The sequence below is a fragment of the Salvia splendens genome, chromosome 7, assembly GCF_004379255.2.
Source record: "Salvia splendens isolate huo1 chromosome 7, SspV2, whole genome shotgun sequence".
NCBI classification, from domain to species: domain Eukaryota; kingdom Viridiplantae; phylum Streptophyta; class Magnoliopsida; order Lamiales; family Lamiaceae; genus Salvia; species Salvia splendens.
In genome coordinates this window covers 24,871,212-24,884,271 of record NC_056038.1, presented here as the reverse complement: position 1 = coordinate 24,884,271, position 13,060 = coordinate 24,871,212, and the positions used below count along the sequence as shown (strand labels likewise).

The window sequence follows — 13,060 nt, the reverse complement described above, 5'->3', positions numbered from 1 at the left end:
TTTCCGACTACCAAACTTTTACATTCTGTTCGAATCTGGGTATGTGCTCTGTTTCCTTCATTGTCGTGTTTAATCCCGTTGAAGAAATGCATGTTGTGTTAGTTAAATGCTCGGTTAGTTATTTGCAGCTTTTCTGCTGTTCTTGCTATTTCTGGGTCATGGTCCCCACTGTTAGTTGTTTCCGGTCTAACTAAATTAGGTAGTCGTTTACACGGTCTAGTAAGTGAATTTAATATACCGAAGTCTTGATGATGTTTGATCTCAGCATGTTTACAGTTTTCTAGGTCTAGTGTTTACATTTCCTGCCTAGGTCAAGTAGTAGTAATACCTCAACCCTGTTTGCGTGGCAGCAGCCGCTTTTGTCAAGAGTCTCTAAATGCTTTCTTACGTGTCCATCTTCGCGGGATCGACCCCTGCTTCTCTATACTAAATCATAGTATTCGGGTTGAGGGATCTTTGAAGGAGAGTTAGTGTGTCCAACGACAGAGCATTCCGTGTTCTATTGAGTTCCTATACCAAGTGATCTAGTGGATTCATAGGACCTGGCATCTCGACCTAGCACATCGCATTTTCACCACACGCAAACCACGCACTTCAAAGTCTCTCCATGTGCGGATAGAATCCGGGGGCAACCTCAATAACCATGTGTTGGCTTCCCCCTTCAAGGAAAACGGAATCGCATGCAGGCGATAATCCTCCTCAGTCGCCTCAGTCGGCCTTTTCTGTATGCCACACAATTTACTGAATTCATTCAAAAACTCCTACGAACACACATTCCTTCGCCAAGAGAATGTGGGTAGGATGCCGAGCACGTTTGTCTTTATCTCAATGGACCTCTGTCGCGGATTCAGCACTATAGCTTGAGCTAGCTCTCTCTCTAGGCAGTAAGCGAGCCGATCTCTGGATCTGGATCGATTAAGTTCGCCATGTCCCCTGTTTCTTCCTCCTCTGTACTTGTTTCCGAAGATGATTTAGGATCCTCCCTTCCTGACGAGTTTCAATCCTCTTCACTTTCTGAATCAAACGGAAATGGATCTCCCGTAGATAATCCCGATCTGGTGGTGACTGTAGATGCTGTGTTCTTGATTTGCCCAATAAACTGATCGTTCCTCCACTCAGATGAGTTACCACGGTATCCAAGCCGTGAGCCCCTGCTCATAAACTAGAAATAAAAGAAAAAGAAAAATTAAGAACTATGTACGCCAAAATCCTCTAAACACAATCACAAATTACGCCATCCATCCCCGGCAACGGCGCCATTTGAAGCGAGAGAGAGATATGTGTTCGTGTTGTGAAAATGCGATGTGCTATGCTAGGTCGAGATACCAAGTCCTATGAATCCACTAGATTACTTGGTCTAGGGACTAAATGGAACACGGGATACTCTGTCGTTGTACACACAAAACTCCCCTTCAAAGATCCCTCAACCCGAATACTATAGATTAGTATAGAGAAGCAGGGGTCAATCCCACGAAGATGGACACATAAGAAAGTGTTTAGAGACTCTTGACAAAGGCGGCTGCTGCCACGCAAACTGGGTTGAGGTATAACTACTACTAGACCTAGGCAAGAAATGTAAACACTAGACCTAGGAAACTATAAACATGCTGAGATCAAACATCATCAAGACTACGGGATATTAAATTCCCTTCCTAGACCGTGTAAACGGCTACCTAATAGAACCAGACAGGAAGCATATAACAGTGGGGACCATAATTCCAGAATTAGCAAGTACGACAGAAAGGCTGCAAATAACAAACTGAAACTCTAACTAACAACGACATGCATTTTTTAACTAAATCAAAAACAAAGATGAAGAAAACAGAGCACGTACCTAGATTCGAACAGAATATAAAAGTTGGGTCGTTGGAAACTTGCAACAAACCGGAAATAACAATGATCTACATATACTTGACGGAATGAAATGAAAACACGAAGGCTAGGCATAAATTTAAACCAACTCTGCTCGGATTCACGTCGGATGCTTAATCCACTCCGGATCCAAGCGATTCGAACCAAACAACAACCTCAATCAACTCCATAACTTCCGATCTAACAGATATAAACCGATCAACACCGAATTCGAACGATTCCACTCAACTCAGCTACAACACCAAATTCAAACCTCCGATTCAACCAACAACAAACTATGATAAACCCGATCCAGCCATTACTCTGCACAGATTCAGTGAACAATTGCGAAACGCATCCAACACAAGTAAACTAACTCAAACTCTAGATAATCACAGAAATGAAATCAGAAATCAACATCTACGACATGACAGAAAATTAAACTTGCATTAAACACAGAAATATTCGGTAAAAAAAAACAGAGGGCCGAGCTCCGAACAGCGAAGCTCGGTGAAATCCACAAAATACGAGAAAATAAAATGGAACTTGTTTCTTCACCCTCGACAGGACGGTGTTACAACCCAACTGAAATGCGAGAAAGCGAAAAGTGATCCCAAAATGCAAACCCCCAGAATTTCCCTCTAAAGAACCCAAGTGTGTAAAAGAAAAAAAGTGAGCTACGAGCCACAGACTGTTAATGAGGTCTCCACCGAGAAGATCCCTCCAGAATGCATGCTTCCTTCCTTATATAGGTGCGGACATAATCTTCTAGAAGCCTTCGTAGAAATCTCCATTCTACCTTCAGCTCCGAGATTTCCTCCGTCTTGCAATTTGCTCCACAATGCTTACTTATTCGCCAGTTTTCTCGGACCATGTGATTGTCCTCTCTCTTTCCTGAACCTGACGAAATTCTTCTATACACCTGGCTTAAAACGTGTGTTAGACCCCGTAATTATATAAATTTATCCCCTAGACCTATGCATGAAATTAGCCTTATCAATTAGCTACCACTTGAATACATGTTATAGTTGATTAGAGTATTCGAGAGACGAAATAGTTGACTTGGAAAATGGATAATTCACACTTTAATTCAATAGAACTCGGGGGAGTTGAGGTTTCACATGAGGTCATTGGTCTTAACGATCTTTTAGGAGTTAGATGTTAGAGATTTAAAGGGGACTTTGATTTCAACACCTAATCTACAGATTTCTCACCCCATGAGAGGGTTTAATCCAGTTAAGTGACCGACTTAATAACTCTAGAGACCGTAATTCAAGAAAGTCGATTGTGTTTTGGATCCTAATATTCTACATTCCTAAGCCTGCTTTGTATCATTGCTTATATGCTTTCGTTTTATTTGTTTATTTATTTTTCAGTCTAGTTTAATAAAATCAAACAAAAAAACATCCGTGTCTTTAAATAGTATATGACGCTTAGTATATGATAGCCAGTTGCAATCTTATTCCTTGTATTCGATATCCCGGTACTGACCTTTAGCTATACTAGATCTACCCTGTAAACTTGCAGGTATTTTTAGTGCTAATAAATAGTGCATCAAGTTTTTGGCGCCGTTGCCGGGGAATATTATTGCTTTAAGCTGATATTGTAAAATGGTTGATAATACTAATTTAGAGTTTAATATTTTGTATAGTTTTATTTTAATTTTTTTTTATTTTATTTGTTTTGCAAGGAGCACGAAGCATAACAATGGATTACTCCAGTACAAGATAGAATTATCTGCTACAACACTTGATATGTTCCGTAGAGCGTGGGTGAGATATATACATTTGATTGCTACCTTGTTTTTATTAGTTTTCTTCTTTAGTTTTGTCCTCCTTAGAGCTGATGTTTCTCCGTATAGTTGAAGTTTAAAAGAAAATTTAAAAAAAATCCTTTCGTTTAACTTTTCTTTCTCGTTGTTTTTTTTTTTGTTTTTTTGTTTTTTTGTTTTTTTTGCTTTTTATTCTTTTAATTCTGATTTTCTTTTTTTTCCTAAAAAAACTTAAAAAAAACCTCATTCCCCTCTTTATATTTTATTTTCTCCACACAATTCACACACCCATACTCCGAATTCACACACTTAATCACATTTTTTGGATTCCACTAATTCTTATGCTCAACTGTCAATCAACCAAGGTATGTTCTTCTTTTAATTTCTGAGCTTTGATTTTGAATTTTTTCCTTGAATGGTCTTGTTGTTGATTTATATATTGAAAGTTTGGATTGGAGTTTGATGGAGGATGATGAATTTGTGAGTCTTGGATTTTTGGAATTAATTATTGTTGGGTGTGCTTGAGTATGTTGGTCTTGTTGGATGAAAATTGAATATCACTTTGGTTTGATTGTTGATACACATAGTTCATGTTCATAGCATTGCGAGGCTATTTTATCTTGCATGAATTGTGTATATTTCTAGAGCTTAATTTTTTTTTTGCTTGATCTTAGTCTATTGTTGAAAATTTTTGCAATTAATTGGGGGATAGAGAAGATTACGGAGGATGAAAAATGATCATGTTAAGGTAGATAATTTGATTTGCATATTTTATGCCTTTATATGATTAAAGTTTAGGGGATTGCCACATGTTATGCATTGTACTCTACTATAATTTTCTTCATTCTATGCTCACATTGCGAAATTGTAGGTACATAAGGCATCCCAAACAAAATCCCGAGAATGAGGGATATTTTATGAGCCTCAAAGAACGTCAAGCTAAAGACGTTAACCAAGCGCTTGTTGGGAGGCAACCCAACTTTGGTATCTTTTTTATTTAGTTTGATTTGTTTTCTTAGTTTACTCACATCTCCACCGACTTTTCAAACTTATTCTTAACGTAGTTTTGAATAAATTTGGGGGGATGAAGTGGTGGACCGTGAGTTTAGTTGTTTTTGTTTGTTTTTATTTGTTTTTTTTAATAAACCCGAGGTGAATCTTGTCATGAACATAACATAGAAAATTTAGAAATACTCATGTTTAGGAACATCAGACCGAGTTGCCTATGATAAAAATTTCGCTTATGTGTTGGTTGAGTTGACTTGATGCATTGATTTGAAGGTTAAGTGAAAAGTGTTGGGGTTTGGAGCCCCTTGCACAGCGGAAGACATGCATAAACAAATAAATCAGATCTACAGATCTATTTGACCGATTATGGGATTAATTGATTCACATGTTAAACAGTCAATTGCATGGTAGAACGCACATTAATTCATGCTTAAGGAATTTAACCCTAATTCATGAAATCCTACGGTTTAGAATTACCGATATGATTCTCTAAAGAATCGACGATTGCTTGCGCCTTCTCCACGTGATGTTCTTCATACTCAATCACAAACCTTCTAATCTCTATCCCGAACTCTGATAATGACCTTTGGGTGGGCAAAGTTTGTCAAAATCGAAAAGGGCTTGACTAGGCAGAAGACAGAATTCCCACAAGAAGGGAATGAAAATTTCCGTCTCCTCATAAAAAGAGGGAGCACGAAATTTTATGATTAAATTCATTAATTTTGTCTTCTATTTAGTCTCCTTTATATAGAGTTATGATGGGCCAGATTAGGGATCCATGGAGATTGGACTTGGGCCAAACCTGTTGGACTTTTACTAATTAAATTGAGCCCCAATTTAATACAAGTCCGATAGAATATTATTATCATCCATTATAGTATAATAATATTGACTGCCCGTCTAATCCCAAATTACGAGTAATCCGGGCTTTACCTCTTTAATTTATTATTTCTCGTGTTAAGATATAAATCCATTAATTAATTTAAGTGTGCTATTTGACTTTAATTAATTTGTATCTTTTTCCAAGAGTTGTCTAGTTCAAAATCTTTATTTATTATTCTGGAATAAATTCCAACCGGCCGGGTTTCTGAATAATAAAACCTTTATCGAACACCTCTTGAGGATATTATCAAACTGAACTCACCCAGCACACGATTCATTGCAATAACAATACTAGCACCTCTAGACATTGATCACCACTACCCAAGATACCAGGATTCTTGCATCGCGAAAAATCCACACCATTTGATAAATCAAAGTAGTGCATAATCAATATCGTATGCTCTATGTTATGTCAACAATGATTAAGAAATAACAATCACCGAGACCTCGTCTTTTAGTAAATAGCAAGAAAGACTTATCTCAACTGTTAGATCCTTCAGTGCTATACCACACCAGTGTCGTTTATTTCCAAAGATAAGGAAACATGCGGACTGACACTGCAACCTTTCACGATAGGTAGCCAAAGCCTATCTAGGTTGTGAAATTATTTTTCTCTTCTACAAAGAACCGACTGCATCACCTTCTGTGAACGTCGTTCACGACCAGTCTACTATGTAGAAGAATTACACTTATTTGCTTCTTATACATTTAAATGTTTGAGATACATCTTATAAATGCACAAGCAAACATCAATGTGACAAAATTACTTCTTCTCGCCTTGGGATAAAAGTGGATTTTAGAGTTTATTGTATACAAGCAATTCTATCCGTGCAACATGCTCGAAATATGCTTTTCAGTATACCAATTCTAACAAAAAGGTGCATAAATAATGAATTGTTTGTTTGCCTTGAATCATGCTTATACCTTGTAAGACTTGAGCCACAAATTTATTTCTTGTGTGATCTATCTGCATTCATGTATTTGTTTCTAGAACTTGCTCCTAGTCTGCCTAAGTTTACATAATGTTAAAATGATAAAAGAGGACGTTAGGCCATCCTTCTTAGCTACTTTATATATCCAAATTTATGACCTTATTCAAAATATTTTTCCATAGCTAGCTACTTTGAGCCTTTAAAGCCTTTTTCTTTGGAAGTTAAATAAAAGGGAATATCCATACATTCTTGGTGAATTTTAGTTTATATTTTGTGAAAAGAGTTGGAGAGATAAGGTAGAAAGAAAAGTAGTGTGCTTACTTGTGAAAAGTGCATAGACATCTGTGGTTTGAATAAGATAATTGGTTGTGCATATAGAGAAAAAAAAGATGTACAAAAGAAAAAAAAATGAAAAGAAAAAAAATTAAAGGAATTTGGGAAGTGAGAAGAAATTTAGACAAAGTCTAGAATTTACTGAGATTCGAATTGTTGGTGCGGTGCTATGTTTGATGTAGTAGAAATTGATCACTTTTGCTATGTTTGGGATTAGTCACTTTTTAGCCATATTTCCTCACCTTACCAAAGAGCCTACATTAAAACCGAAAATAAAGACCTTTTGGATTTTTGATATTAATCACATAAAGTAGAGGAGGGATTAGACATCGAGCAAGCCTATGGTAAACTTTGCATGTTGCATGATCTGAGAGCATATATTCTTTACCTTATACACTTTGAGAGTGGGTGATAAACACACTTCTAAACACTTGTGAGCGCATGTACTTCAAGGTGATCAACGAGCTAGTAATGAAAATGCACTAATAAGCTTTGCTTGATTTGATTTGTATTCTTGTCACACTCTTTATTTCTTGTTACAATTTTTGAGACAACTATGAAATCTAGTTCTTAGCATCCGTGTTTCTTTAGTAGTTTTTCTCTTGTTTTGTTTGCGGACAAACAAATAATTAAGTTTGGGGGAGTTGACAAACATAGATTTTGCATGTTTTTAAGGACTAGATTTGACTTGTTTTAAATGTCAATCATGCAAATTATGTTCTTAAATTGCATATGTTATACATTTGGCATTTTTGACGTGTTTGTTGATAAATGATACAAAAAGATAGAAAAAGGTGGAAAAAGGCCAAAGTGCAGCAGCCTCTGTTCGAGCCCATTCTGCCAGCGATTTTGAAGTCTAGTCAGTACTTACTACATGCCATTCTCTTCTTCTTCGAAAGAGCTTCGCGTGGATATCTTGCATGTCTCAATCGGAGTTTTGTGGAGAAAGTTATGACAATTCTACGAACCTTGCGCAGTGCAGTCAAAGCTGGCGGGAATTTATGCGGAAATTCACGGAAGAAAAGAAATTATTATATTGTGAAGCCTATAAATACCTCTGAACCTAATTCATAATCTTTATCTCAGAGCCTCCAATCCTCTTCCCTCTCTACACTTCTTCCATTCCATATTCCACCCTTAAATTCATCCATCTTCCATTGGAGTGGAGTTCTGCAGATCCAGGCAAGAGAAGACTGAACATTGAAGATTCAACCTTGGGTTTTATCAATTTCTTTCATGTCTCGTACTTTATTTGTAGTTTTTACTTGTCTATGAGTTAAACATCAATTGTGGAATTTTTGGTGAAGATATTCGATTGATTTTCCTTGTTAGCTCTTGTAGTTATTTGATTTATCCTTGCGCTTTCTATATCCAATTGATTAGCTACCTCTTGAATACATGTTAGAGTTGATTAGAGTACTCGAGAGACGAAATAGTTGACTTGGAAAATGGATAATTCACATTTTAATTCAATAGAACTCGGGAGAGTTGAGGTTTCACGTGAGGTTATTGGTCTTAACGATCTTTTAGGAGTTAGATGTTAGAGATTTAAAGGGGACTTTGATTTCAACACCTAATCTATGGATTTCTCACCTCGGGAGAGGGTTTAATCCAGTTAAGTGACCGACTTAATAACTCTAGAGACCGTAATTCAAGAAAGTCAATTGTGTTTTGGATCCTAATATTCTACATTCCTATGCCTGCTTTGTATTATTGTTTATATGCTTTCGTTTTATTTGTTTATTTATTTTTCAGTCTAGTCTAATAAAATCAAACAAAAAAACATCCGTGTCTTTAAATAGTATATGACGCTTAGTATATGATAGCCAATTGCAATCTTATTCCCTGTATTCGATATCCCGGTACTGACCTTTAGCTATACTAGATCTACCCTGTAAACTTGCAGGTATTTTTAGTGCTAATAAATGGTGCATCACTCGTCATTTTGTTGGGAACCACTACCCCCACCTTGATGCATTTCAGTGAGTAGCATGGCCATCCTATGATCTTCTTCTATCTATAAATATAATATAAGTTGAAGTTTAATTAGGAACACAAAAAAATTAAAAAACTCAATCTTATGAAATTATGAATTGTAAAAATAATTTTATTTTTTAGAACTTACTTGCAGGCGTTCAGCCGCCACTCGGGAAACCTCTTCCATAACTTCTCGACGACTAGGTCACCTTGATTTTGAGGGACGACTACTTTGATCTTGGGCAATTCCTTTGCCCCGATCACCACGTCCCGCTCCACCACGAGAAGAAGACATAGTGATAAATGAAAGTAATATGGATGGAATATGGAGTATGGAATAAATGGTAAATTACGAACACAACAACAAATATAGTAGTAAGTAGTAACTAGTAAACAACTTGAGCAATTAGAAAGAATGAGGAGAGAATAGAGAAAGGGAGATTGAGAATGAAATCCTTGTTAACACAAGAATGAGGTGAGTAAAAATGAGGGGGGAAGTGGGGTATTTATAGGAGTAAAATTGGAAGAAATAATAATAAAAAAATTCAAATTTCAAATTCGGCCGTTTTACCGCCTGAACCAACGGTTCGGACCAAAACCAGTGGTTCAGTCCACGGTTTCTGACCGGTTTTCAGGCATATACATTGCACCCTACGCTCTGCCACCTGAAAAAGCACCGGAACCGTCGAAACCCGGCAGTTCAAACCAGTGGTTTTCGTCAGAAACCGCCGGTTTTTCTGCAACCCTCGTCTGCAACCCTACGCCCCTAGCTGGAATCTACCCGTTGGGACCGTTGAACCGCCGGTTCACGGTTCATGATTTTCGCCAACCTGAACCGGCCCGCTTGAACCGCGAAACCGCCGGCCGGTTCAAATCGCTGGTGCCAATTCCGGTTCCCGTTCCGGTTCATGAACGAGCGGTTCAGAACTGTCGGCCCGGTTCGATTTGTGTGATGAAAAAGACGTGATGAAAAAATTGAGTGGAAGGAGTGAAAAAAAATGGGATGCGCTGAATTTTGCAATATCTAATTTAAATCGAGGGCAGAATCGTCCATCCAACTGGCACTCAAATTAAAAGCAATTTTGAGTTCATTTGAGATCCGACGATTTCTCCTTTGGCAGATGATTTCAAAGCAAAAGCTCGCCTGTATCTGTTTGTATTCCCATTTCTCCCCTCACTATTCACTTTCCTATATTCCACTCTCTTCGCAAACGTAAACAGTGCTGTATTCTGTAGAGCGAGAAAAATCAAATAAAATCTAACTCTAAGATTGACCTCGCTACACTCCAACCACCTGGTATTCCTCGATTTGGATCCTTTTGCTGCTTATTGTTTTGCTTTCGTGTTTCTATGTGTTGAGCTTCTATCCTTTATTCTCGTTTTGGATTTTATTTTCGAATCTAAGCTCTGCTTTTGCTCTTGTTTGTTGCGTGTAGATCTGAAGCAGAAACTCAAGTGTGTGAGAAGGCGATTGATGTGGATTTGATGCGTGGGTATGGTTTACTGAAAATTGGTTTTGATTTGCTCATATTTGGGTGGTTTTGGAGGCGATCTCAAGTTTACGGTCGTTTAGTATAGTTTTACTTTTTTCCTGGAGTTGTGATTGTTATTATTTTACATGTGATTATGAACACTTAGGAGGGAAGGGGAAAAAATTGAATTGACTCATTGAGTGGATTTGAGATGGAGACTCTAGTTGTTGCTACTCATCATAGGAATCACCATCAATATTATGGTAGGAATCGTCGCCATAATTCATCAAAGTTCGATTCATTTGGTTCAGCGTCTTCCGATAATTTTAGGGGAATTAGTTGCCCGGCATTTCAGTCTGGGGAAGGGTTACTTCCAACCCCTATGAGATCTTACTCCCACTCCAATTCCTTATCTACTCCCTTGTCACCCAAAACCCCCTCTCCAACTTTTAGTGAAAACAGAAAGGACTGGAAACCAAATGCCAAAACCAGTCTGGTTGCTATCCCATTTAAGATCAAATTTGAAGATGTGGGGAAAATTCATTTCTCTGAACGTTGGGCTGGGCCTGCTTATTCTGTAAGCCCTCCACCGAGTTCATTGCCTTTACCAAAGTTCTCATTGCACCCCAAAAGAACTGTTTCCCTTGACTTGCCTACCTTTGCATCAGAAATCAATATGCGCCCAATTGCCAAATCTGCACCTGCTTCGCCCACCAGGGGCCGTAGTCCATCACCCATTGATCTTTATGAATATGATCCAAGTTCACCTAGTTATCCCAGAGACACATTTGACCCCCCTTCTTTTGGCCATCTGTTGGACAGGACTGACTCTGCGACAAAGACTCTTTGTCGCATCCTCAACCTCGATATTACGGATGAATGACGTAACTGCTGAGTTTGCTCAGTGCTCCTGTAAGTAGGGAAGAAGTTTATCTGCTGTTTTAGGTGGTTAGTTGTAGACTCAGTATAAAGAATAAGGTCTATCCGTAGGCTAACTTGCCTTGTTTGCTTTGTGTTTAGAAGAAGTGGTTTTTTGTGAAGTTCTGGAAATGTGATGACTGGATTGGTTGACTTTCGGGGAAGGTATCTGGATATTGGTAATTCTGTTTGGATGGGCTTGGTTGGTTGGTGTGTCTGTTTCTATTTGGTGGGTCAGAAATGGATATTTTGCCAGTACAGTTGTTAGTAGAAGGAAAAGGTAAGGGTAAGGGCGAGCGTATGCTGCCATGGTATTGGATTGCTCTAACATGGTCGTTGATATTGCACTTGGTCAGTTGAATGTATCTCGACTTAGGCATGTTTCTTGCTGTTGGATTAGCTATAAAGCTCTCTCACACTTATATGTGGGCTGACTCATTCTCGCTCTACCTACTACCTCATTACATTCGGGTCCTTTCTTTCTGCAGCTTGTATATATTTCAGGATCTTACTTGGTTATGTTCTCCAGGATATACCTCTAGGCTCTATATCCTCTCACCTGATACTGCCGATTATTAGCCTTGACATTAATCTTAATCTCGTTAGCTTTCTCTTTTCGCCTGCCGAACTCTTAAATTATGTCTGATGTAGTTCTATAGTTAATCATCACTTGTCCTTCCATCTATTGTTATTTCTTAGCAATAGTTGCTAACTTCTTTGTTGCATTGCAAAGATGTGGATTTCCCTTTGCTATATTTTCTGGTTTTTGAATAGAAAAATGGGAAGGGAAATCAAACTAGATTATTATTCCGCTCTTAGTTCTTAGACTTGGTCCATGTGGAGCTGGGTCTAGTGAGTTTGATGGTGTCTCTTTGATCGGTCAACATTTATGCTTGGGCTTTGATGGATACTGCTATCGTTTGTGAGCTTTTCCTGCGGCTCTTAATACCTAGAAACTATATTTCTTTGTTTGGCAGGTTTCATAAAAAAAGGCTGTTTACAGGTAAATCATGGACAGAGTTTGGTGCTATTTTTATCATACTTTTTAACGGGCATATAGATTATACATGCATTATTTTCATTGCAGTGGTTTCAGGTGTTTCTGATGCGAGAAAATTATTTCAGTGATATGTCAGTACCTGGCCTTAGTAGACGTGCTCCTCATTCAGATGTACTGAATTTTATCTAGTTTACCATAGATAGCTATAGCTTGTTTACAATACTAGAGGTTATCTACATTGTCATTCTCTCTTGTTAATGTAGTGAACAATTTCTCTGGTCGATGTTTCCTAGAATTTCTTATATTTTCTGTTCTATGATTAGTTTGTTGTTATATATATCTACTTCTATTGTGTTGTTCTTACCTTTTCAGATACTATCGCATTCTGTCATATGATTGCGTTATCTGTGTATGTGATTATATGATGAATTTTCTATGCCTTTGTTATGTGAAATAGTGGATACATTCTGCTGCTTTTGCATGGTATAAGCACCTAGATAGGTGAAATTTTGTATCGCATGGAGAGATGATATGGTGTGTTCAGTATTGGATACTAAAAATTTATAAATTTTATTTTCATCTGTTTTATGCGACAAATAGGTGCAGCTGGATGATATTCTTGATTGCTGCTGTGGTGTATGTTATCCATGATTAACTAACTACATGCGCATCATGTGATAGGCTATATAGTATTACCTCCGTCCCATAATAGATAGCACACTTAAGTAATGATACGAGATTTTAGGAGATGTTTTAGGTGTTAAGTGATGAGAGAAAATAGTACTCCCTCCGCCTCAAGGAAAGATGGCCCCTATGGTACGAGAATTTAGAGCATCTGTAACGCCATGGGCCGGGCCGCAAATCGTGAGTCCCGGCCCGTCCCATGCATTACACGGAAAGGCGGCACGGCTCAGGC

General features: G+C 37.9%; 1 protein-coding gene across 2 annotated transcripts; it reads left to right on the top strand.

Annotated features, from left to right (window-relative positions):
• Positions 1-9,876: 9,876 nt before the first annotated feature.
• LOC121742284 lies at positions 9,877-12,507 on the top strand. 2 transcript variants are annotated; one of them, XR_006038024.1, is made up of 3 exons: positions 9,877-10,051; positions 10,191-12,147; positions 12,232-12,507. XR_006038024.1 is itself a non-coding variant. In XM_042135386.1 (2 exons), exon 2 carries the CDS (start codon positions 10,438-10,440, stop codon positions 11,107-11,109), a length of 672 nt encoding a protein of 223 aa, XP_041991320.1. In that variant the 5' UTR covers positions 9,877-10,051; positions 10,191-10,437; the 3' UTR covers positions 11,110-12,507. The 2 variants fall into 2 exon arrangements, 1 of the variants encoding a protein (XP_041991320.1); XM_042135386.1 differs by having other exon boundaries at positions 10,191-12,507.
• Positions 12,508-13,060: the final 553 nt, after the last annotated feature.